Source organism: Sturnira hondurensis, unplaced genomic scaffold, assembly GCF_014824575.4.
Source record: "Sturnira hondurensis isolate 20B ecotype Veracruz unplaced genomic scaffold, ASM1482457v3 Scaffold0002597, whole genome shotgun sequence".
NCBI classification, from domain to species: Eukaryota; Metazoa; Chordata; class Mammalia; order Chiroptera; family Phyllostomidae; genus Sturnira; species Sturnira hondurensis.
This window is the reverse complement of record NW_028075228.1, coordinates 2,592,811-2,619,573: the sequence shown is the minus strand read 5'-3', so window position 1 is coordinate 2,619,573 and position 26,763 is coordinate 2,592,811. Positions and strand designations below refer to the sequence as shown.

General features: G+C 43.1%; 1 protein-coding gene across 3 annotated transcripts in view; it reads right to left on the bottom strand.

Annotated features, from left to right (window-relative positions):
* The window catches only part of ZCCHC14 (zinc finger CCHC-type containing 14), a 58,725-nt gene that overhangs the window by 6,590 nt on the left and 25,372 nt on the right, over positions 1-26,763 (bottom strand). The window contains exons 3-11 of one of the 3 annotated variants that reach the window (XM_037040222.1): positions 18,687-18,760; positions 8,959-9,030; positions 5,802-5,911; positions 4,522-4,616; positions 4,385-4,439; positions 3,103-3,382; positions 1,591-1,682; positions 1,104-1,246; positions 22-162 (exon numbers count right to left, since the gene is read on the bottom strand). In XM_037040222.1, the coding sequence (XP_036896117.1) occupies positions 22-162; positions 1,104-1,246; positions 1,591-1,682; positions 3,103-3,382; positions 4,385-4,439; positions 4,522-4,616; positions 5,802-5,911; positions 8,959-9,030; positions 18,687-18,760 (1,062 nt within the window). The remainder of the gene's footprint in view (positions 1-21; positions 163-1,103; positions 1,247-1,590; positions 1,683-3,102; positions 3,383-4,384; positions 4,440-4,521; positions 4,617-5,801; positions 5,912-8,958; positions 9,031-18,686; positions 18,761-26,763) is intronic. The other 2 variants (XM_037040223.1, XM_037040224.1) reach the window with 2 other exon arrangements.

Here is a 26,763-nt window from a genome sequence, read left to right as displayed (position 1 = left end):
AGCCATGCCAGGTATCCTTACGTCTGTCATTCTCCTCGGCACTGTCTGAGCTCTCTTCCCGGGCCTGCACCCCCATCGGGCTGGGCGAAGAGCTAGAGCACTCTGAGGAGCTGCCTTCCCGGGCTGTCTGGTGAGGCGTCTGCTCCACTTCCACCCGCAGAGCTGCAAAGAGGAGACCGGTGACAGTCTGAAGGTGCCTCCCAAGTCCATGTGCTACAGGACTCTGACAGGGATCCCTCCTCACCCCCCTCCATGCACATCTACCACACACTACTTTCTACCTCAGCCCCAGGAAGGCAGTATGATTACTTCCATATTCAGACAGGGCTCTGACATGCTTAGAGAACCAACTGCCCAAGGTCAGGCAGCTGGTTATATAGCAGATGCAAACACAGCAACGATCTCAGCCAGATGCTCAGATGCCTCCCTACTCAAACACTAGGCAGCAAAAAAAAAAAGGGCACCTCCCAAATTAGCATGGTGCTCTAAAAGCAGTCATCCACAAACACCCCGTTTCATGAGGCCAAGGGACATAAAGACCTTTTTAATCAAATTAACCACTTAAAAGATATACTGGCATTTTTTTCTTCCCCCCTCTACTGTTTTCTCTTGATATTATTACATAAACAATAGAGCAACTTATATCGGGGTCCTCAACGTTCTGAGAGAGAGAGAGAGAGGAGGAGGGGGATGGTGTTTGAAAAATCAGATCACTGGAACTTCAAGTCCCCAGAGCAGGAAGGCTGGTGGTTAGGCATGAAGAAGAATTTAAAAATGGACTTGGTAGGCAATGACCTAAACATGACCTCTGTGCCCCATCTTGGGGAAGAGAGATGCTTCCATCTATTTTGTATACTTGCTGCTCTTCCCATCTCATCGTAGCAGTTTCTGGATCTAATTCGTTTGCCCAAACAACTTCTGTTGAGTCACCAGTCTCCAGCTTCTAAGTCAAATGACCCTTCTAATTTCCTACGGTAGATTACCAAAGCTAAAATAACAAATAGTAACTGTAAATACTAAAAAACGTATATGGCAAAAGGGTGTGTTATGAGGTCTAATGATTATCAAAAGGAATAGACTGTTGTCCGTGTGTCCAGGCTAACCTGGCAATTGCACACCTGCGGTGTGGGTGCTCCGCACATTCTGCACGGGCCCCACGTGGCTGGTGGGGGGCACTCGGGCCACTCCGCTACTGGTGACCGTGGGTGGGGCTGAGGGGTTCATGCATCGTTTCTCTGACTTCTCCCTGTGCAAGAAGAAAGCACGCAAACAGGTGAGGTTTCAATTCTGCTGAAAAACCTTCTTATGTGTGACCAACTCTGCTTCCATACATCTATGTAAGTCACAGAGGTGACTTTCATCATAATCGTCTCCAGGTGGAAAATGACATTCTCACTTGTCAGGATCACTGCAAAGGGCCTTACCTAACAAACCAGAGCTACACTCACAGAACTGTAAAAGCATTAAAATTTACAAAGCAATCAAAAGTAACCCAATCACTGACATGTAACAAAATCCCAAGTCCTAGCATCTCCCTGTTCAACATGCCAGAAACTAAAACAAGCAAGTATTTCACAACTTCACACTTACTTCTCCAGCTCCAGTTGAGTCTTGAGTTTTTTCTTTGCTCCCATGGTGAGGGATTCAAATTTATTTAGATCTTCTTCAGTAAGGCTCAGAAACTTCCATAAAAGAAACAAATTACAAAGTCACTGATAATTCACTAGGATTCTAAAAACAAAGACTTTAATTCATTCTACCTCTAGGATACGTGAACAGATGAAACTTAGTCTTCCTAATAAAAGACTTGAGAACACTTAAATATTTACTTGCTAAATGTTTTGGTATACAGAGTTCACAATACAGACACTCATTTTCCATCTAAGGGGCACAGGCACCTCACAATGGCTTGGTGAAGACAGGGTCCCCGGGAAGGTCCACGCAGTAAGGGCAGGTGGTGAGAGAGGCAATTTGGGGACGTGCCTCCTTCCTCCCTGGGACTTTCCCTCAAACTCAAGCATTTATCCTCTTGCAGACGGGAGGACAGTTTCTTTTAACAGCTCCTTTTTCCTGAAATCTGGGACAACAGCAACTGTGTCGGAGAGCAAGTGATCCAGAAGAGTAGAGGCATCGGAACCAGCCTGGCCTCACACTAAGCGAACAAACGATGCTCTGGTTCTCAAGACAACCCGTGACATCATCTGTGACTGCAGCCACGTTAGCTGATGCATTAGAGTAATCATGACCAAGGTTAGTGAAATTTGTTCTTTTTAAGATCTATGAATCCTAAACTGAGACTACTGTAAATATACTTAAAACTTGTTTTTTATTAGGTAGTAACAGCTGGATTTCTAAGTTCAACTGTAGATTTTTAGGCAAAGGAAATTTTTACCTAGATAAAAGTCACGAAGTCATTTTACCCAACAGGGGGAGCTCAGAGTTCAAACACTGTGTACAAGTCTAATTTGGTTTTATTAGTGATACTAAAACTTCTAATCAGAAAAAATGCTCCTAATCAGAACTTTCTATAAAAAATAACTTCTATGAAGGGCTGCTTGAAAGCCCTGAAATCCATCTGTTCCTTTAGCTGTATGACCCAAATCAAGCCAGATCACCAGAGAGTCACTTACTAGGACCAAAGTGCTGGGATTCCTCATAGAACTGGCCTTCCTGAGCTGAGCCTCAGCCCATGCACAGGCCTACACTGATGGGCACCTAAGACGGGGGTGCGGGGCACGGTCAGCAGAACTCACTATTTCTACCTATCTCAGGCCTGATGGAGCCATTGCCTTCACATCACAGAGTGTACCTAATCAGTAAAGACCCCAAACTACCTAAAAAAGCTGTTTGTTTACAACCAATCCTGTTCCAGCTTTTCTTTCAGCTACAGGCAGCCTTCAAATTCCATCCACTGCCAGCCTCCAGCAAGCATGCAGCACTTAGGGCATGCATCTGTAGGCGTGAAATGTCAGGTATTGTCATTTCCACATCACATACAGTTTAGAAATCCAACTCAATTCCTCTAGGAATGAGGTCAGAAAAAAGACAGGTTACTTGAGAAAACAAGCAAATTCTCCATTGTCTGCTTAGCAGCCAACATACCTTCTCCATTGTGAGCTGTTTAAACACAGGGTAGTATTTGTGCAAACGCAGTTTCCTCAGCCAATCTAAAATCCCATTCTGCTCCTGGGTCTGAGGAGTCTGCAAACTGGAAGGCATTAAGATGGCAGGCGAGGTGTCCATCTGAGTCCGGTAGGCCAGTGCTGAGCCCCCGCCCCCTGGGTGGGAGCAGTGGGGCAAGGCGGCCGCCCCAGCTGAGTGCTGCATGTGGTGCTGGGTGCCGCTCTGAGAGGACGGGACGCCAGCCACCCCACAAACAGGCCTGCAAAGACAGCAGACAAGCGGCTTCAAAAGCCATAGCCTTCACTGAAGGTCACTGTAAGAGGCACGCACACGCCAGCTTCCACATCCTGGACCGCCTCTGTGGTCACGTCTACTACTAGCCTCAGAGTCCCCTTTGCTACTTCCCCAGCCCACCTCCATGCTGCACGTTGATGTCTGTAGGTGCATGTGTGTACATGTACTTGTATGATGTCACCAGAACACACACAATTTCTGTGTGTACCTATGTATACATGTGTGTGTGTCATGACCAACTTCTGGCTAAGCTGTCTAGTTTCTTTCTACTACTTGTATCGCAGGATGATACTCATAATCATAAATTAAAATTGACTCCTAAATCTTTAATACTCAATATAAAAAAAGTAAATCCTAGAAGCTGGAAGAAACACAAAGCATCCACATTCCTTCCTTACCCCTTTTACCCTAAACTGTAAACCTATATGCCAGGCTAAGTGGTATGCACTAAAGAAGAAAGTCAGCCCTTTTGGAGACCTCACTGAGACCTAGCTCTTCACAGGACTGTGCGCTCACACGCACACTCTCTGTGATCTGCGACGTCAGCTCTCAGGCAGGCGGGCTGTTTGTCACTTGAGCACTCCTCCAGCTGCCGTCAGGCCTCACAAGAACGGAGGACCCCAGAGCAGCACTCCGGCTTTGTGAGCACACTCACCTGACCGGGGCTTGCAAAAATGCAGAATCTCAGAGATCTGGTTTCCTAGGATGTAAAGGCACCAGAAACGGGCACTTGCAGTAGGGCCTTGGGAATTCCAATTCTAGTGGTTCAGAGAACCATTTCTTTCTCTTTCCCTGTTTTTTTTTTTTTTTTGAAAAATTTTAAACTGGATTATCTCTATGCAACTCCTCTCTCAACATTATTCAAGACTAAGATGGAGAATGATTTAACTCTAGGAACAACTATTTACACACAACCAAAAGTAACAATGTTATTTGAAAGGTGCTGGTTACACGGCAGAAGTCTTACCTTCCAGACACACCCATCATGGTACCGACTTTAGAAAGGGAAAGGTTGCCAGGACCTGTGAATTAAAATAAATGTCATAAAATTTACAGACAATAACAATGTTCATATTTTTACTTAGTTACATTTTACAAACTCACTTGGACTTGGGAGCTGTTGGGTGGGAGATGAAGTGCTGAAAAATTTCTTAACGTGGTCATTTTTCAGTACATGAGAAGGTAATGAAGCCAAATACCTAAAAATTAAACAAAGGGGTTTATCTGCATTAAAATATTACCAAAAACTGCCTGTGTAGAGAAATTTAAATTTTCAATTAAGAGAAATATATACTAGGTAAGGAAGTAAACAGTAGTGCCTTTATCTATACTCATCCTGATTTAATGAAATTTAATCTTTATTGTGATTCATATTATTTCCCCATGCACCTTCTGTTACTTATCAGACCATACGAATCAAGCCTTTGCGGGCCCACTATATGGTCAGTGAGCGGCAACGTGAACGCAACCCACGCCACCACAATCACCAGGAACCTGCAGCCACTGTGCTGCAACTGGGTCGCAGGCGCTGAGGTGTCAGTGCCGTTCTGGGCCCCAGGCAGCAGGCCTTTTCCTCCCTGCACATTTATAAAACCATTACACCAGGAGAGTGTCCAGGGTCCAGAAACACCTGGCTTAGGAGACTTTTTTATTAGGCTCTGGATCAGTCTTACCTTTCAACTACAGGGTAGAAATCGTAATCAGATATAATTTTATAAGACTGTCAAAATTACATGAAATGGTAGCATATACATCTTTTTAATTTATTGATTTTAGAGAGAGGAAGGAAAAGAAACATTGATTTATTGTTTCATTTATTTTTTTAATTTGATCTTTATTATATTTTTTCCATTACCATTTAATCCTCTTATGCCTCCCCCCCCCAAGTAATCACCGCACTGTTGTCCATGTCCTTAAGTACTTTACCCTTTTTTGCTCAATCCCTCCACCCCTTACCCTCTTCCCACCACGTAGCTGTCCTATGCTCTCCATCTCTGAGTGTGTCACCATTGTTCTGCTTATTTATGCATTCAATGCTTCTTGTACGTGCCCTGACCAGGAACTGAACCCACAACCCTGGCATATCAGGACAGCATTCTAACCAGTCAGGGCCAGTACCACATACTTTGCAATTCCTTTGCTCGTATCCTTAAAATCACACCTACGTTATTAAGAGACTTCAAATTGCCCATATCAGATGAAAATCCCTAGGAAAAAAGTAGACACGCAAACCATTGGGAGTAACGTACGATGTTAAGAGCTCCTCAAATGACCAGGCAGCTCATGTCTGGACCTGCCTGGCCCTGCCCACACTGCTGACGTCCATCGGCCACCACTGCGCCACCAGAGGGCCTATGGCCCAGGGGTGGGGTGAAGAGCATTACCTCAGGTCCGCTTCCAGATCTATGTGGTTTCGCTCTATATAAAACGAATCTGGGCCAGCTAAGCAAGGAATGAATTTCTCCAGATTTTCTTCAGGGTATAGCTGAGATAACTGAAAGAAATGGAAAGCACAGGAAGTACATTACAATTCATTTCATAAAACCAGAACTCTTCCATGTAAGAAAAGTTTGGGCAGGTGTTAGATGGTGACACCTGCTAGTGTGATACACAGTATCATTCTGTTGGCTACACATCCACTTAGAATGTAGAAAGCCACAAAAGAACATAACTCTCCCACCATAACATCAAGAAATACCTTGATATTCTATATAATCATACCCTTCCTTGAGCCCAGAGAGCTGAATGTAAGCCCACCACCTGAACTGAATTGCATGAGGGACCTGTCCCTCCCAGGAGAAACAGGACACCTGAACTGTCTCAGCTGTGATAGAGCACAAGGAGGTGGTGGCCTCCACGTAAGCAGGTAGAAGAGACTGGCCAAGATGGACACATTCCCATAGCCTGAGAGTGGACCAGACATCCACCAGCCAGGAGCCCCAGACAGAAGGAGAATACACCCTCATTCCTGAGCTCTCTTCCACAGACAGACTGGCAAGAGCCTCCACAGGTGGTACAGGTGTGAGCTGGCTTCCCCTGGGGGTCAGGCAGGAAATCCTGTGTCTTTCCTTGGAGCCTCCACTCAACCCACAACAGAGGTCATTAAATTGCTGAGGGAGGAACAAGACTGCTCTTGCTCCCAGAGCCCAAGCAAAGGCCCAGGTTGCTGGGGATGAGGCAGAAGCAATACATTCCTGCCTTTGGGGGTGCGGTAGGATATCATCCTGGCACCAGGCTACGGGCAAAGATACCCTGGCTTGGGGGAGGTCAAAGCAAAACCCCTCTAATCCTGAGGAAAGGGCCTACCTGGGCGGAGGACCCTGCAACATCACAAAGCAGAGGTCAGCTGCTGCTGGGAAATGAAGGGTGGGGATGCTGAGAAAGCCCCTGCCAAAGGCCTTGCACTTGCACCTAAGGCTGGACCAGAAGGAGAGAGATTCCCCCCATCAAAGTCCATCACCAGGCAACAAGCAACAGCTGTCTCCTGAGGTGGTGGTGGTGGTGGTGGTGTGAGGACAGCAGAGTGGCCAACAGAGTAGGGAGACCCCCCTGTGCCACAGGCATGTAAGACTGCTGAAAGCTGAGTGTGATGCAAGACCACTGAGAACCTTCCTACACTCCAGGACCCACTCAGAGCTCAAGGTACCAGCAGTTCTTTGCTGGAGAAACTGGAAGCCTGTGGCACGCAGACACAAACCACAGTAACAACAAAACCAAACCCAGCTCAATCCCTGACTGAAGCAACACGAGGAGCCCACTGATGGCCCACAGAGTGGCAGCATACCCATTTCCGGGCATGACACTACTTCCCCCGGGCTCTGTATTTTCTAAACATGATTTCTAACATTCAGTCAAAAATTGTAACACATACCCCAAGAAAAAGAGAGAATTAAAAACCTGTCAAGATAATCATCAGAACCAGACTCAAAACTAACTCAGATGCTGGAACTAAGTATCAAACAGGGATTTTAAAATAACTATAATTAACATAATAAAAGATTTAGTAAAAAAAGAACATCAATTGGAAAATTTTGGCAGAGATGGAAAGTTTATTAAAAGACATGTCAAGTAGAAAAGAGAGGGGGGAAAAAAACAAATAAAAACAAAACAAAACAAGAAAACCATGGTATCAGAGATGAAGAATTCAGCAAATATAACAGGCTCAGCAGCAGACTAAGCTGAACTGAGGAGTAAAGTCAATAAACTGGAAGACAGGGCAACAGAAATTATTCATAGTGAAATGAGTAAGAAAAACAATAAGCACTCGAAAGCTGTGAAGAATATCAAGGGTCCGAGCACATTTAACTGAAGTCCAGGAGAAGTACAAGTGAGCCGGGCAGAGGAAGTATCTAAAGCGATAATGGACAAGCATTTTCCCAAATTAATGCAAAGACAGCAAACCAGACCTCCAAGAGTGCCAGAGAACCCAAAGCTGGGTGAATACAAGCCACTGCAAACACCCAGACAAAGACCAATGCAAGGTCAGGGTTCCCGCCAGCATCAAGGAGTCCAGAGAACTTTTCTTTCTTTCTTTTTTTTTTTCTTTCTAACAAAATGAGAGAACAGTCACAAAGGAGAGGAAATTCAGGGTTCTATATGTTACAGAGGAAAAGTGAGCTCCAGGGAGGGTCCGTGGTCCTAGAGAAAGGCACTGTGGTCTTCTTGTGTGCCTGACAGGCCAACTGGACAGGAGAATCAAACCACCTTCTGTCCAAGCTTTTAAACCAGGGTTCACCAATAGGATTTCCCTTACAGGATCACAACCACACCTCGGTTCTCAAACACCTTGGTTCATGAACAATTTGGTTCTCAACCAAGCTGTTCACAGAAAAACATCCTGGTTGTCTAAAAACTTCAGGTGTTTATTCTCAACCCAACAATCCTTTCAGGCTGACACCAGCATCATCAGTCACATGTCTCCCAGGTGACAAGGGAGATTCTGCTTTTGAACCAATCACTTCTCAGTATTCTGGAACGAATTAAGTTCAAGAACTGAGGTTTCACTGTATAGCCTTGATTTTATGATGAAAATAACTGTAAGACTCACTTTGGAGATACTTTAGGTATATGTAAGTAAGTATGTATGTATGCATGTACATGTGTATATATGTAGGTAAAGAGGTATTTATTTAGTAGTGTAAGCTTTTGTTCAAATACTTGTTGAATCAACCCTAAAATGAACAGGAAAATCCAACGTGTCAGACAGGTAAAGGTGGGACTAGGTGAAGTCTCTCCCTCAGCCTCTGCTGAAGAGCAACCAACCAAACCAAACTAAGCACCCTCAGTCATCTGTGCAGTTGTACCTTCTGCCTCAGCTCGTTCTCAACAACTGGGAGGCATCCAGACTGGCATCGAGGACCGTGTGTTTACTGCCGCGCTCCGTTAGACACAGACCCTGGACTTCCGTGGACAGGCGCGAGTTCCAGGCACGCACTCACTATGCTAGCTGAAGGAAGCTGTCCACTGAAATTACTCTGCAGCATTACCAAGCACTGGGAACCAGAGCCGTCTCATTTTCAGAAGAGCCTTTAATCACCTTACCTTTGAAATAAATTCAGTCACTTCAGAGGAAGATTTGGTTACGGATGTTACTGAAGAGTCAGACCACAAGACCTTAAAAACAAACAAACAAACAAACCTTAAAAACAGACACCACATACATAATCCACAGCATGCTTGTCCAGGCATTCTTGTGGGCAGGTGTCATGGACACAACAGGCCTTAGAGTACTGTGCATCTTGTGAATGGAGCCATTACACATCCATTGACTTGTTAGAGAAAGAGCACTCACTCAGGTCCAAAGCTTAACTTTGTATTTCGTGCGATTATTCAAATATCGCCAAATTACTCAGGCATGGAGTCTAAGGTCTGCTCCTCAAAATTCTAACAAGTCACTGACAACTATGGCTCGCGATGCCCATATACACTGCCCTCAAGGGGACCTCCTCTTCACAGGTCAGTGTGCTTGACAACTGTGAATGCAAATCAAGAAGTTACTAGAAATCAGCCCAGGTATCCACACAGTAAGCGCTTGCATGGGCCCTACCCTCAGGAAGCTCACAGAACTGGGGGCCCCATGGGAGTAAATCCTTAACAGGCCAAGGCAACAATGCTCAACAGCAGAGAAAATCTTCCCTGGTGGGGCAGAATAGGAAGAATTCGGGGAGAAAACATCAGAAAAAGGACTCTCTGGAGGAAGTTCCACAACGCCTGGTATGCCAAAGATCTGATTACATATGTCTGTTTTTCCTTGCCTGCGTGTATGACGATGAGCAGTTTTGTTTCATTTCTTCGTAACTGTCAGTCTCCTCAAATAGACTAAGCTCCCTGGGAGAGAGGGCCGGTCTTTTTCTCCAGTCTTCTCTCCATGTGTCTCACAGTATTTCCCCCTAAGGTGCCAGATGAGCACGAGTGGAAGGGGGATGACACCTATGAACATCACCAGAGGGCTTTTCTGCATGAGAAAGCATGAGCGGAATTCAAATGAGCAAGTAGGAGGCCTGCTAACGGAATGAGATAGACAAGAGGACAGAATGCGATGACAGGGAGGGAGGGGCCAGAATAAGAAAGGTTCAACCACAAAATAGGAACTTTACCCTAAAATCCAAAAGAAGCCACTGGACGGTTTCAAGTCAGGAAATAAAACGACCAAATATGTTGCATTTTATTACCAAAAAGAAAGCATTATATCTATACTGATTTAGAGCAAACAGAGCCTGGAGATATCAAAAATGCCTTCTGCCTCCCACACATGCCCTCATCGTGTATGCCGCGGGTCTCCTTCGGCCTGGAAGAACTGCAGTCTCCCCTCCTGTCTGCTGAAGCCCACGTAAGTCTTTTTCTATTTCAGTAGTTGACAAACTACACAAAAATTACTAAGGCATTTGTTTCACCAAGATCCCATTAAATACAAGCTACCTAAGGAAAAGGACCACCTTCTTCATCTCTGAATTCCCAAGACCTACAGGAGTTCACCAATAAGGTAAGCACTGGCATTCTCGGAACAAACTTGCCTCGCCATCTAAAAACTACCTAAACTAAGAGGAAAATACCCCAATTGTTTTTGTTTAAAACAATCAAATCTTAAAACATTAAAAAGAAGTTTGGTGGTGGTAGGTGGGGGGCAAGCTGCTTCCCACACAAACACAAGTAACATCTATGATGGAAAGTGAAAACTTTCTAGTCATTAGATGTGAGTCAAAGCACTGTTGACATCTTCCGTGATGTGGAAAACTTTTCTCTCTTTCCTTCCATGTTGGCATCCCATGAGCGCATCCTAACCCAACTAAAACATGAAATCCAGCACCCAAAGAGTACGGGCAGCATGCACAGACCACTTTCTATGGAACTGACCATCTTCATTCCCAACAATTATGTACTTTAAGAAAGTACAACCACCGTAGGCTGCCTGCTACTGACATGTTTTTCTTTTACTTCCAAATGGAGTTGATACTTCAGCTGAAGGCAGACAGGAAGCCAAGGCCTGGAAACGAGAGCTCACTCCCAGGCTGGGTTCAGCACTATTGTGCTCTGCAGGTGATGCAGGATGACTTCACCCTCACATCCTCTGCCTCGTCCGCCAGCCCATCCCCTGTACCAGACGAAGGGAGAGGCCACAGAGGGGCATGGACAGGCCAGAAAAGCCCCACATCACGCCATGTGCTAGACAGATGCATGCCCTGTCAAACCCCAAGGTGGCATAAATTACAATCAACCCCATTACTTTATGTACCAAAAAAACATGTTCCCAATCAAGTTATGGTACATTGTTTTCCTACCACTTAATCAAAGAGCTACTTGGCCTTACCGAGACAGGTCTAACATATCTTAAGCACACACAAAAAGCAACACATGCACAAAACAGCTACATACCTAGGATCTCTTCATACTCAAGAGTATAATTCTGACTCACTTTTTACCTCGATCATGTTTTTCCACACAGCATCACATTACAAAGTACACGGAGTGCCGTTTTCTTCACCCTCCATAAGAACCCGCCGGCCAGAAGCCCCTTCGCACTGCTCAGGCCACGCCCTATGGTGAGCAGGAGACCCAAGGCCACCACACCTACTGCCAGGCTTCTGAGAATCCCAAACCAACCACAAAGACAGGCAAAGTGGTCACACAGGACAAGGCAGCCTGGAGGAAGCACACACCATGCATGGAGAAGAAAACTTTAAAAGTAAAACCACCCTTAATATTCTTAGGGAACTAAGAAAGCAAAACCAAGGACAAGATGCTATGAAAAAAGAGTGTGGTGGTCTTTCACAGACAAGTGGTCTTTGAAATTAAAAATAGGATAGCAAAAGTGAAATAAATTCAATTGAAAAAATGAAAGATGTAATCTTCTATAAAGTAGATCACAAAAGAAAGAAAGAAAACTGAGGGGGGAAAAGGCAACAACAAAAAACCTCAGGACCATTCTTGAGGCCCAACATGCAGATAACAGAGTTCCAAAACAAGAAAACAGAAAAATGGGACAGAGGAAATCAAAAGGACTGGTCCAAGAAAAAGTCCCTAAATTCATGGATGTGAGTTTTTAGATTAAAGGGTCCACTGTATCTCAGCATATGATGACTACAGACCTACACCCAAGGACGTCTCTGAGAAATGTGCACACACTTGGGACCAAGGAAGTTCTAAAAACTGCAAGAGACTGAAAAACAGGTCTGAAGGCAGGACTGGGAACCAAAATAGATTTCTGATTCCCAACAGCAACACTGCAAGACAGTCAATAAGCAGTGCTTCCAAAGTCCTAAGGAAAAAGACGCCCAATTTAGAACTGTATTCCCAACGTCAGGATGAACAGATAAAGGCACTTCTAGACATGAAAAGTCTCATAAACTGTACCTCCCAAACACCCTTTCTAAGAAACCACCAGATTAACTACTAAACCAAGACCAACTTCAGACAAAAGATGACTATGACCCAAGAGCATGGGACCAGAGCTGGGAGGGAGGAAGGACCCTCCAGGTGATGACGAAAAGGGACCCCATGATGACCACTACATGCAGGGCTGGGGACCTTGAGTCCACGTCGGAGCAGAGCCACAGCTCCAAAGACGAACCCAGTGGGAGACCGGACGCGTCTCAACGAGGGGAGCTGCAGACACCTAGGGAGAACCTTCGGGCTGAAGCCTTTTCATAAGCACTTGTCCCTGCACAAGAACAAGCAAAACAAGACACACAACTCCAGGGAAAACACAACACTGGAATGAAAAGCACTAAGCACGCAGCATACGGCTGCAGTACCAACAACCCTCACGTAGTCACACTAATTATGATACAACCACTAAGGCACACATCAAAAGAAACAGTTCCCTGCGACTCCGGGCAGTGTCTGCAGAACTACTGGACTGTTGAAACTGTGTGTATGTGTGTATCCAATGAAAACAAAATTTAAAAAGTAGTCACCAAGGTTCACCCTTTGCTAATAGTGGTAAAATATTCCGAGCAATTAAGATTGCTTAGAGATGAAACATTAAATTTTAAAGAAAAGATAAAGCACTATAATAGATATAATGTCTAGGTTCTTAAGGAAAATGGCATAAAAATAATCCTCTTAAGTTGATAAAGCTCTACAATTTAGTAGGTGCTTCAAGGGTTTGGGTAGTCTTTTGACATTTTTTTCTCTCTCTTTCCCTCACAGGTAATAACTAAAGAAAATGTTTTAAAAACATTGTTTAGTCATTCTCATTTCTCAATAGTAATTTTGGAAAATCTGGTAACATCTGGGTATTTCACACATACAGAGTTACATACTGATTTTATTCTGTCACTTGCTTCCTATATACTGATTTGGTTTCCTCAGTAACTAGTAACTAGCAATTACAACTTCCGCAAAAAACAAAACCAAGAACAGAAAACTCAAAATTCCTATTTGTAGTACATTTGTGTATTCTGAAATCATCTTGATCTGGTGTTAGATCGTCCTATAAAAGAATAATCTGTATCCTGGAAAACAATGATCCATAAAAATTAAAACTACAGATAAATAAAGCTAGGAAAATTGGTAGGACAGAGAGTCATTGATTTCCCCCTGAATAAGTGAAGGTTTTTCAGAAAAAATATTTCACTAAGTCCTTCCATATTTTTAGCAACAAACTGTTAGTCACATCTCATTGAGACTGGCAGTCACTCCTAATAAGATTTTTTTAATTGTTCTGGTTACAGTATAATAGCTATTTATTTCCACATACAAAGAACAACCTATGTAAAGAACTCTTTAATCTTGATTAATTAGGGTTCTGTGGACAAAGGGCAGGTAATTTTTATTAAAAAGTTTTATTAACTTAAAACTGACATCAAACTGTACATATGAGGTCTGTCCAGAAAAAGTCCAGCGATCGTTAAGCTAGGAACAGTTTGCGCCACATCAATGTAACGGGGCAGCCAAGGAGTGGACTGGAACCCACGTGTGTGAATAGTGACAACTGCAATGTACTATGCAGGGGGGGAAGCAGATGCCCGAGTGAGTATGTGTACCATGTGGCCATCACATTCAAAATGACCAACTGCATAGAGCAACAAATTTTGCACCAAACTTTGTGTTAAGCTTGAACATTCCCCCACAGAAACCACTGGGAGGATTCAAAAGGCCACAGCTATGGGCAACTGGTGATTTACAGCTTCCCCGCAATAACGCGCCTGTTCATGCACAGTGTCTTGTAAAGAGTTTTTCTGATAAAATACCAAGTCACCCAGGTGATTTAGTCCCCCCTAGAGGCCCAACTTGGTGCCCTGCGACTTCGGCTTTTCCCAAAACTAAAGTCGCCTTTGAAAGGAAAGAGATTTCATACCATCCGTGAGATTCAGGAAAATACGACGGGGCAGCTGATGGCAACTAGAAGAACTGTATGAGGTCCCAGGTGCCTACTTTGAAGGGGTCTGAGGCATCACTGTTCTAAGTACAATGTTTCTTTTATCTTGTATCTTCTTCATTAAATGTGTCCATTTTTCATAGTACGTGGCTGGACACCTTCTGGTCAAATCTCGTATTTCCAGGGCACAGATTGATGTTTCAACATGTTTACACCCATTATGAAACTATCACTTCAATCAATATAATGAACATGTATACTTCACCCTTAAATTTTTCTCCTGCCCCTCCCCAGGAAGCCACCCTGATCTGCTTTCTTCCACTGTTTGCATTTTCAAGAATTTTATGTAAATGAACCTTTACTTTTTTTTGGTGGGGGTGAGGGGAGTCTGGTTTCTTTCACAGAGCGTATCTGAGCTTCATCTGCATTAGTGAGTGTGTTGACATCTCACTCCTGGTTACCGGGAGCAGTGCCCACTGCAGAACACGACACTGCAGGACTACGCCGCCACGGCACGCTGACCCGTGTTCCTGGGGGGGGGCACTTGGGGTGTTACAAATAAGGCCGTTGCGAACATTCACGTACAAATCTTCATATGAACACATGCTTTCATGTCCTTTGGGTAAACACCTAGGAGTGGAATTGATGAGTCATATTCTAGAGATATGTTTAACTTTAAAAAAAACTATCAAACTGTTTTCCAAAGTACCTGAACTATTTTACAACCCCACCAACAGTGCAGGAGAGTCCCGGTTCTTCTACATGTCTGCCAACACTTGGTATGGTGAGTCTCTTTAATTGCAGCCATTCCAATGGGCATCTAGTGTTACCTCACAGTGGTTTTAACGGGTATTTTCCTAACAACTAATGATGCTAAACATCTGTTCATGTGTGCTCTTTGACATCCATACATCTTCCTTGGCAAAGTACCTGTTCAAATCTCCGGCTCATTTTTATTGGGTTGTTTTCTTATTGAATTTGATAGTTCTTTATGTACTTTGAATACAAATCACTTATCAGACATGTAATTTGCAATTATTTTCTCTTAATCCATGCCTTATCCATTCATTTTCTTAACAGTGCCTTACGAAGAGCAAGTTTTAAATTTTGATGGAATCTATTTATTTTGCATCTTATGGATATTTTTGGTACACTATCCAAAAACCTTTGCCTCATTTAAGTCACAAAGTTTTCTCCTATGTTTTCTTCTAGAACTTTTGTAGCTTTAGGTTCTACATTTAAGTCTAAAATCAATTTTAAGTTAATTCTGTGTAAGAGTTGAGACTTGGTTAAGGTTCATTTTTTTGTATGAGAGTATCTGTTCAAAAGCCGTTTGTTGAAAAAAATCCTTTCTTCATTGAGCTGCCTTTATACCTTTGTCTAAAATCAATGGACCATTTACATCTGAGTCTAATTCTGGACTGTGTTTTGTTCTGATCGATACCTCTACCCTTTCAGCAACACCATGGTGTCGAGTTCCTGCAGTGTAACAGGAAGTCTTAAAACCTTAAGGAAGTGTGAGTCTTCCAACTTTTTTCTTCTTTTCAAGTTGTTGTGACTACTCTATAGTTCCTTCTACATAAGTTTTAGAATCAACTTGATTTCTAAAACAGAAAATCCTACTGGAACTTATTCCTGAGGGGCCATTAAAATGATGGAAAGTTTAAAGATGCGTTGTCATCTCCTCGTATGAGCTGACGGCAGCGAGCCAAGGTGACTGCAGCGAAAGACCAGGAGCTAGAAAACCATACAATGGTTCCATTCTTCCTCCCTGGGAATAATATGTACCTGCACCCTATAAGCAGCTGCTTATTTAAGAGTAGAAGACTTTAACTCACCAGGCACACAAGTACACCTTTTAAGCAGCACAAAATTAATGGTGTGTTTTTTAAATAAGATTATTTTTTAAAATGTTATCTTTCTTTTGTGCCATGAATACCAACCAACAAATGCAGTCTGGACTACAAATTCCTTTGGGCAATCAAAAGAACAGCTGGAGTGCTGGGTAGTGAAGGACACTTTCCTGAACACAAGAATACTTTTAAAATCATTTATCACATCAGGAAAAGTCAGTTTGTCAGACACTTCAGTTTACTCACTGGGGTAAAGACATCTTCAATTGAACACCTGACCCCGTGTGATAGTTATCAATGTCAGCAGCAAGCAAGCATTCTGGGTCCAGTTCAGCAGCCTCAGAGCTGGGACTGGCCTGAAGGCCACAGCTCCAGGCTCCTTTCGGAGCTGTCCAGCTTGCGTTCAGAGAACTCCGGCATGGGCCCCATCCCCACCAGCCTGTTTCTGTCTCTTTCTCCAGATCATAATCCCCTCCTCCAAGAAGAAGCCATGAGAGGCCAAGTGTCTACTTTGCCAAAGCTCATTTTCTAGCGAGCAGCTGCAGACAATTGTGCTGTGTATGGTTCCTGCATCTCCCGCTGCTTAAGCCTGATTCCCTGCCACAAGTAACAAGACTGAAGATGGGGACGAATCAAAGCCCAGATGATCAGATGGACTGTGAGTGCGGCCACCCCAGAGACACCCCATGCTCAGCAGTCTCCCAATGGCAGCCCCCATAGAGGCAGATGATGACTGCCAAGTACCCTTCAGGGAAAACCTGATGGCAAAAGGCAGAGAGCAGAGAGGAAGGGATAGCTCGTCCAGGTCTGGGAGCTTGCTGGGCTCCCAATGCCTACTAGGCCTGGAAGACGCTGGAATTCTGAGGCTCTCTGGGGGCTAGGACTCAAGCTAGCTGGGGGCTAGCTGGGGGCTAGCTGCAAGCTTTAACAATCTCCAAACCTAACTTAAGTCTTTCCTGTACATTTTGAAAAGTCATCTATAGCTGAATGACTAATTCTTACAATGCAGTACCTCCTAAATCAAAGGAACATTTTATCCTTTTAGTGGAAAATATATTTAAAGTATTTTGAGTCGGCTACACTCTGAAAAACTAGTAAACTTCACTAATTTTTAGTGAACAAACTGGTTACAACCTAGTATACAAACTAGTAAACAAACTACTGTATTTTGCTGGGTTATAATGTGCAGTTTTTTTGCCCAAATTTTTGAGGGAAAAATAAGGGTGTCCATTATATACATGGGTAGTACCTGAAATACCTTGTATATGTTCTTGCATTTTGTAATTATTTGTTACATAAGATGTCTTGTACCATACTATGTTAAAAAATAAACGCTAAAATCTCTTTACAATACAAAGACCAAATAGCTAAATATAAATTAAAAATTGAATTAAAAATTAGAACAAAATACTTTTTTCCTGAAAGTTTAGGCCCAAAACACGCTTTTGCATCACAGACAGAACACATTATACACCGCAAAATACAGCAGATACTTGCGGGTAAACTGCACTTAGTTTACATACTAGATACTAAGCAGAAGCTTTCACTACCGAGAACACTCCCCAACAATGTGGGAAGCAGATTTTCCTTAACAATCAGCATCCAGGTGCGTGATCAAAAGAGACACTCATACAACACTGCTGGGCAAGTAACAGAGACTCATCTCCCAGCCTCTTCCATAGCTAAGTGGGACCAAGAAACTAAGTCAGGGTCAACAAAACATAAGCAGTATCAGGTAGCTGCTTTTAAGAATGTTCCTTAAAGAAAGATAAAACCACTCCCCTTCTCTTCATGCTGTATCTTGCTACGTGGAATGAAAATGTGAGGACTGGAGCCCTAGCTGCCATCCTGGGCCATGAGGCTAAGGTTTACCTCCTAGGAATGTCCAAGCAGTCAGCTGGAGGAAGCCTGGACCCTAGGGATTTTCGAGAGCATAGCTGCCATACCAACACCAGGCCACCTCCCTGTTGTTTCAGACACTGTCACTGAGGGTCTCTAACCCTAATATACATTGCGTCTCAATGTTTAAGATTCTCCACTGCAGCCAACTTATGTAACCAACTACCAGCAGCTGAGCATATCAGTCTACAGAATGTTCACCGTACAGACCAAGAACCATTTGTCACCTAGTGGGTATAGAAGAACAGTTTTTGTCTGCAGGCTTTTACTGTTTCCAGACCTTGTGCCAAGTGCTCTGAAGGGGCTGTCTCCTTCAATTCTCCCCAAAACCCTCCTCCTTTACTGACTGGAGGTGTTGGGGCACAGATGTTCAGCACTGTCCTCAGTCACATGGCCAACAGGGACAGGACAGGACTGTTAATGCCAGGCAGTTCTAGAGCCCAGGCCCCTCCCCCTCATGGAGGCCTCTGAGGCCATGCAGCGAGCATCCTGTGGGCCGGAAGCCCAACGAGCCCCATCCTGGAGGGCACCCCCCGCCCACCCCAGGCTGAGTCCCAGCTCTCTCTCCCCCACAGCACTGACAGTGCTGTGCAAAAAGGCCCACCTTTTATTTAGATAAACAAAAGTACCAAATTCATGGTAAATGTTTCTTTCCTATCCCTTAGAGGAGAAAAGGGAAAAAAAACTTAGCATCTTACCTCAAAGGAACATTCAACATTTCTTTCATTTTTTTTGTGTGATAATCCCTTCAGGTCTATCTTTTCAACACTCACTGCAAAAGTAAACAAAAAAAAAACAAAAGAAAACAAAAAAAACAAAAACAAACAATCAAAATTATAAAAATGAAATAAAATCTTGAGGTACATATTATTTTATTTAGCATTTGATATTTTAGCAATTTTCGAAATAAGGCTCTCAACGCCCAGTGCTGCTCAGTCTCTTCTGCGGTGTGTTCACCTGGAATGAGAAACTCAAGAGGAAGGCAAAAATCTGTCACACTGAGGAATGGAGGGTGAATTTAAAAGTAAAGCAAGAAAAACAGGCAAAAAATAAATACAAATTATAGAAAAGGAAGAGAACCGTGCTTGGAAAGAGAACATAAGTTTATTTGTATGCACAAGAGTATGAATACTAATTATAGTGAAGATTAGTTATGATGTGTTCCAATTTCTGAAAAACTATAATGCTTAATGTTTTCTCCTGTTACTGTTTCAGCAAGAGCTGCCCAGAGGCTCTCATTGAATCTTCTTGTCAACACAGCACGGCCTCATCCTTCTCTGCCAGGGCGTGCCTAGAGGTGAGCAGGGCGGCAGGTACAGAAGGAACAGTGAAGATCCCTGACGCTGCCTCTAGAGAAATAGACACTGAGGACTGTCAGGGGCTGGCTGCACAGACTGACAATGACGAAAAAGACAAACCATTAAGAGAGAGTTCTAAAGTCATCGGTGTGTTCATACCATCCTTTCACACATGTGAGCACATTCTTTTCTGCTCAGAAATGGAATGATACATTAGACTCATTTGCCCCCATTATTTTTTACTATTCTTAGAGGACATATGGCAGTGTTCTGTGAGGATTTACACAGCAGTTTCAACCCAACTGTCCAACATGAAATATTCAACTTATCAAACCGCTGTCACAATTCCCGCGGATGCCCGAGACCTCCTGGCCTGCCACACCAGTGTTTCCCAACGTATCTCCAAGGAGCTCCAGTTGTGAAGACACTCAGGGCCACCCCTGAGCACCTTCATAATCGAAAAGTTTGGAGGAAAAATCTGAAAAACTCCTTGTAGACTGTCTACATACATCAGCAAATTAAAGGCTCTGAGAAGCCGAGCAACAAATAAACCTTTTTGTTAACAACAATTCCCCAGTTATCTGGGGCCACAGAACCCTTTCTTTCCTAATACACACGAACACCCCAGAGAAAACAAACTGCTCTGTGTAACATGCTTTGGGGAGGTTCCAACCCTGCACTACCCAATACTGTAGCCACTAACCACATGTGACCATTTAAATTTGTATTAATTTCAACTGAACAAAATGAAGATCTAATTCTTCAGCTGCACTAACCACATTCTAAGTGGTCAACAGCTCTGTGGAGCCATTGGCCCACACCGCACACACAGACACAGAGCACCCCGTCATCAGACAGCCCTACTGGACAGTGCTGTTCTAAGCCAGGGGCTGACAAACTGCAGGCTGTCCTCCGCCTGTGGGTATGAACGGTGTTATTGGCCCAAAGCCGTACCAGTGGCTTACATATTGCCAATGGCTGCTTTCCACGCACAAAAGCTGAGCCGCTGTATGCCTCCCGAAGCCAAAAATATTTACTATCTGGATCTTTGCAGAAAAAAATTTGCCAGGCTCTGCTCTAAACCAACAATTGTTCATTCACCAACATGTCTTATAAAGTTCCTGCTGTGGACCCAGTCTCGGTCTAGGGGCTAGGAATACAGCAGTGGACAAGACAGGTGGGTTGTTGTACCTATACAGTTATAGTCTGAAGGAGAAAAGACCCTTCGCTTGCTAAATTACTCTCTCATAAACTCTCCTAATTTTGTTAAGTTGCATCAGGGTTCATATGCATCTTGGGAGATACTAGAACCCATTTGGTTTAGTGTATTTTAAGTTTAAAATAGCACCTTACAGGAAGGAATTACTCTAAAAAATAAGAATGTTTCCTTTCTGGCAAAACAAAACACTACACTTAGAACTTGTACAGCTCCTTATTTTCACTCAAACTACTCACTGTTCCTGTTTGACTTCCTCAGTCAGACTGTCAGTAAATAAACAGCTCTTATGTTTTCCCAACCAGTATTTTTAAAAACTTACCCGCAATGACATCATTCTAGTCCAGATCTTTAACTTTTTAAACAATAGAGTATATAAAGTCAATGAATACAGAAAAATGTAGTCAGCATTTTCCCTGGCCACAGAACACCAATGTGTACCTAAATGTCCCAGAACTAAATTAATATTAGGATTTATAGGGGGGGAAAAACCCTCATCTGGGCTGAAAGCAGGAAGTGACTCATATCTGGACAGCAAAATGTGAAAAGCAGATGAACATTATTCAGCTGTTTTGAAATAAAAGAGGCATTTGAACTCCAGGGCTAAAACGTTTGCGAGAACTCTTCAAAATCATCAGACCAACCAACACGGTGCTCTGCATCAGCTCTGTGTGGACAAGGAGCTGCTGCAGCGGCTTAGCCACCCGGACCAAATAAATGCTTTAGAAGTTCTGCTGCAGTGGATTCTCTCCATGTTGTCCCCCGAAAACAACATCCACTATTACACAGGGCTCTGAAAACGGGAAAAGGGGAGCCTGCTGGACCAGAAAGGCAGGAGGCCACCTGCCGAATGATTTTCTGTAGCTGATTATCAGCAGTGGCAGTGGCTAATGTGGAGGGTGGGGTTATGAGATATCTAATCAAGTTTCAAAGATGTTTAAGCACATTCTCAGTTTCGGAGCTATATTAAAGACCATAATTATAAAAACGAAACCATGAAAAAACACTTATAATATCAACCGAAAGATTATAAATTGTATGTGAAACATGATTATAGTTGTTTACACGTAAAAGAGAAACAGACTAAAAAGAAATAATCAAAAACCACAGCAATGAACCCTGATGGGTGTGGCTAGTTGGCTGGGTGTCCCGCAAAGCCAAAGGTTGCCGACTGGATTCCTGGTCAGCGCTAAGCCTGGGTTGTGGGCCAGTTCCAGTTTTGGGTGAGAGTGAGGGGCAATCAATTGATGTTTCTCTCGCACACTGATGTTTTTCTCCCTCTCTTTTTCCCTCCCTTCCTCTCCTCCAAAAATAAATGAATAAATAAATCTCTTTTAAAAATCACAGCAATGATAGGAATAACTTTGGTGGTGAAATTATAGATAGCTTTCCCCCAAAATTTCTATAATGTGGTTTCATGTTAAAGTGTGTATCTATATTCACACATACACCTACTTGTAATCTGTTTAAAGTCTATTGGTAGATAAAATGACCCCCTTTCCTTTTCACCTCCCTGGTCAGTCCTGCAGACTGTCACCTACTGCCACACAGCAGTCCCACTGCCTTCTGGAGTTCAAGCACACGTGTGTAAATTTTAAGGGCTAGATAATCAGGCCATCACCTGAAGGGACAGAACAGAGTGAAAGGTGACTGTAAAGACAGGGTCTGGGTCAACTGAAAAGACTCAAAGACTGAGAGGGCACACTTCTATTTGGCCAGAGACAAGCCAGTCACCACCAGGAACAGTGCTCTAAAAAGCCAACTGGGAAGGACTGGAACGTCCATCAGGGGAGAAACTGGGGAGGGGAGAAGTGGGGCTGGGGTCCAGACTGCGTGGAAGCACGTCTACGTAAGACAGATGGAGCTGGGTCAAAGGGGTGTGAGGCTAGACCATGTGGAAATGAGAAAGAAAAGGATGATTTGCTTTTTCCTTTTTAACATTTTGTTTGTTCAAACTTTTCTTCTTTTCTTCATTCAAGATGCACACTAGAAACTCTCAGATCTTACAAGATACGGTAGATCACATACCCTTTATTAAAATGTATAATTGCATTAAATTTTTTAAATAATTGAATCAATAACTAATTTTAAAAACTAATACACTAATGTAACTGAAATAAGAGGGAGGGAAATTTGTGTAAAGAGAAAGTACAGATGTGTCATAATAAAAGCCTAAGCAAGCAACTGAAAGACCTAAAGCAGAATCAGGCAACCACATGTAGATGGGGGCTGGCAAAAAAGTCACAAATGACTTAGGATGATGATGACTGGCCAAGAGGTCACAAAGCCAGCAGGTGCCAAAGCCAGGACCAGGAACACATTCTCTTCACCTCAGCCCGGGGAGCTCCTGGATCAAACTGCCATGGCCTAAGGGCCACTTTCGCTACCAAGCATCTCCAAATGATTTCTAAGAGCCAACTGTCACATCAGTACTTAAGACACCTATTGCTAATGGCTTTAATATGTTCGAGAATGAACCACTGTTTTGAAATATTTTCCCTTTCTAAATTTTTCTGGAAAAAACTGGGTGGTTGGTAGTTTTCTGCCAAATATGTTTTTTACTTGATTTCAATGTATCACTATTAAACAGTTTAATTTGATATGCCCAACAACAAGAAACCACTTCAAAAATTACCAAAAGTATACTATAGTAAATCAAAGAAAATATTATTGATAATTGAGGGAAAAGATGAAAAAAAATTTTTCCAGCACACTCTCCTCCTAAGTTCTATACAGTAGAACTCAAGTCTTCATACTTGAAATAAAGAAACTAAATCAGAATAATATTTAACATGCTTCTTGCTTTAAAATTTTATTAGTGAAATCTAGTTTTCATTTAAAAATCGAAAAACTATATTCTTTTAAAAGTCAAAGCTCAATAACAATGTTTCTAAAATAGCAACTTAACTTTCTCAATTTCATTTACTTGCCTGTGTTAATGGTGATAATTTTTAGAAGCATTACTTCATTCATCTGTTCTTAAAATGTGAACATTCACTACTATACTGATTAAGCTGATCCTTTCTACGTCTTTTTAGTATATCATGTTATATTTAAAAACCGTATCATATATATTGTTTTTTCCATCATCTAGCTACCTTGCCTTATTTGTTAGTCCTCCAGAAACAGACAGAAACAAAAGCAGTGCGTACCTGCGAAGACGCAGCACTGGTATGAGGTATTTCTACAGTAGTGAACACAGGAAAGGAACACACATTTCCCTCTAAGTGCTTAGTGATAAGATACCTGAATTTTGGAGTCTGAGGAATTTTACCGATTTATGTACCAGGGACAAACGCTTGCTTCAGCGCCAGTACACATTCAGCACAGTACCAGCTGTGTGGTAGAAAAATTCAAGTTCAAAGTGGTAATGCTTGAGCTAGACCTCAAAGGGCCCACTTGGGTAGAGCGACATGCTAAGCCAGGCCCAGGTATGACAGTATGTGGTATTTGAATAAGTTTAGCCACAGCAAGAGCCATGACACGAAGATAAGGGTGACAGGAGAGCAGAGCGGGGAAGACAGTCACAAGGAGGCAAAGGCACGAACAGGACCAGCCCAGCAACCTCACAACAGGCACATAAAGAAAAACTTGGGCCTCCCTGCAGGTCAAGGTAAACTCAGGCTTTGCAGTCAGCCCAGCTCAGTCTGAAACATGATACTTCCCAGCTCAGTGACCTTGGGCAGTTATTTAATCTGGGAACAAAAGGAATAATGGTTTTCACTTCATAGAATTGTGGTATCAACTAGACGAATACACACAAACTGCAGGATGGCACTGTGGGGAGTTAGTGCTGTATGACGCCAGCTGCTGCCATCAGTGCTGCTGACAGGCTTCCTAAAACAGGGGACCACGATCCAAAATGTTGGAGAGGTCCCTGCTCAGGAAATGGGCTGGAGAGGTGAACCCACAGATGGCAGAGCAGACAGAGGCCTGAAGCAGGACAGGGGCCCAGGGACAGTGAGAAGAAGCTACGACAGCCTTACAGGGCCACCTGCCAGGACTGTAAGGGCTGAGACACCTCAAGAGGGAGAGAGAACTGTCATGGACGTCCAGGTTTTGCCCCAAGTGCTTAAATGCTGGTATCGATCACGATTATTGGAAACCCATTTTAGGGGGTAGCAATGAAAGTAATGACCGCATTCTAAGCATTCCAACCAAGGTACCAGTGAACTGTGTAGGTGGAAATAGTCAGTAACTGGCAGGTACACAGGGATTTGGGGTCCAGGAGAAAGGTATCAGCTGGACTCATTTCTGAATTCATTAACAGATCTACAGTGGCTTCAACACAGGCTCAGAGAGAACTGCTCACACAGTGTGAAGTAGAGGACAAGGAAAGAGCCTGGAGAGCACAGATGTGTAAGGGGCAGAAGAAGAAGCAATTACAAAGGACACAGAAGTGAACAGAAAGGCAGGAGGAAAACCAGGTGTGTTGTCAGGCAACCTGTGCAGCACTCCACACCAGTCCTTACGTAGGTCTGATGTTCCACACCTTAAAAATGAAAAAAACCAAGGTAGGACCAAGTCTAGAGTGGGGTGATCACAAATGTCAGGTGAAAACACAGCCAACCTGTGTCCACACCCAAGAAGTCATCTGTGACCTTCCATGAGAGCAGCACCCTGAAGTCAGAGGGCACAGAGAACCCACCCTTCTACCAGGAAGTGGGCTGTGGGTTGTGGGCATACAGCACAGGGTCATACGGGACAACCACGGCAGGTCAAGAGACCTGTTGCAATAGTTAGCAACTTACTTGAAAATGAACCAAAAAATGCAGTGTCTTGATGGATAGAGAGATGGGCAGATAAAGGAAAGGCAAGTAAAGTAAAATGAAACTGCAAAATCTAGGTGGCAGCTATTCACTGCAAAATTCTTTGAACTCTGCTATATGTTTGAACATCTTCATAATAAAATTTTAAATAAAGAGCCAATAGAGAAATTAAAACTATCAAGGCTTCTTGATTACAAATGCACATTAGACTCCCCAATACAACCCAAGAAAAATAATAACACTACTGGCATTTCAGAATTTAGGCTTTATTGTAATTCTTATCTTATTAGAATTCATGTTCTAGTTCTCTGGGTTGAGTTTTATTTTAAAAAAAGAACACGACTTTTCATCATGGCAATGCTGCATGATAAACAAAAAACCTCACTGGCCCACAACAAAAAGCATTTCTTTAGGTTAAAAAATAGCCCTGTCTGGTGTGGCTCAGTGGATTGAGTGCAAGCCTGTGAACCAAAGAGTCACTGGTTCGATTCCCAGTCAGGGCACATGCCTGGGTTGCAGACCTGTTTTCAGCAGGGGACGCACGAGAAGCAACCATACATTGATGTTTCTCTCCCTCTCTCCTTCCCTTCCCCTCTAAAGATAAATAAGTAAAATCTTTAAAAAAAAAAAACAAGAAAAAAGAACTGCACCTTGATTTTCGTTTTCTGTTCTCTTCAGTCTCACATAAGCAGTAAGAGCATTAGCTCTGGGTTGGAACCCCAGCTTACCTTGGGAATGTTACTCATCTGTGACTCAGTTCTTCCATCTGTAAAATGGAGTAATAATCTCCTAACGGGACTGTTGCTGGAATTAAATAGGTATAGCTAAGCCCCTACAGAACTCTTCAGAAGACTATGTACTTTCATCTAGGTAATCAGCTTGGGACAGAGCAGTCAGGGTTTCAGACTGTCTTCACTGCAATTCCCTGGGCTTATATACAAAAGAAATAGAAAAGTCTGAACTCTTTGTAAGGTAAAATGTATTAGTGAAGACTTCCGCATATGCAGAGAAAACAAAAAATACAGGTGGGTTAGAGAACAGATAATGGAAAAACTTTATAGTAATACTTAGCGTGACTTCAGACTGCCAGAAGAGCCGTAACGGATGCCCAAGAGAATGGTAGGAGAAATGTGACTAATAAAACCAAGTTAACTTGTTTGCCAATTTCTGGAGGGAAGAAACTATTATTGTCTATGAACACTGAATGGAGAAAACTGTGGATAATTAATGGTGTTTTGGCACAGCTGATGCTAAAGCTGGCTCACCATCTCTCTGGGCACCAACACACACAGATATGAGTGATAGAGGTACAAGCCACATATTCTGCAATTATATTTTTAAAAAAGAGTGAGGGGTTCTTGCTAATTATATCTCGAGGAAAAAATGCTGTGGTGTATCACCAAAATCACTTGTGGTGAAGAGAGGCCAGCCCTTCAGATCAGGAGGGTGTGGGGCACAGGTACTATGCTGGATGGTCTGGAGACAAAGAGAG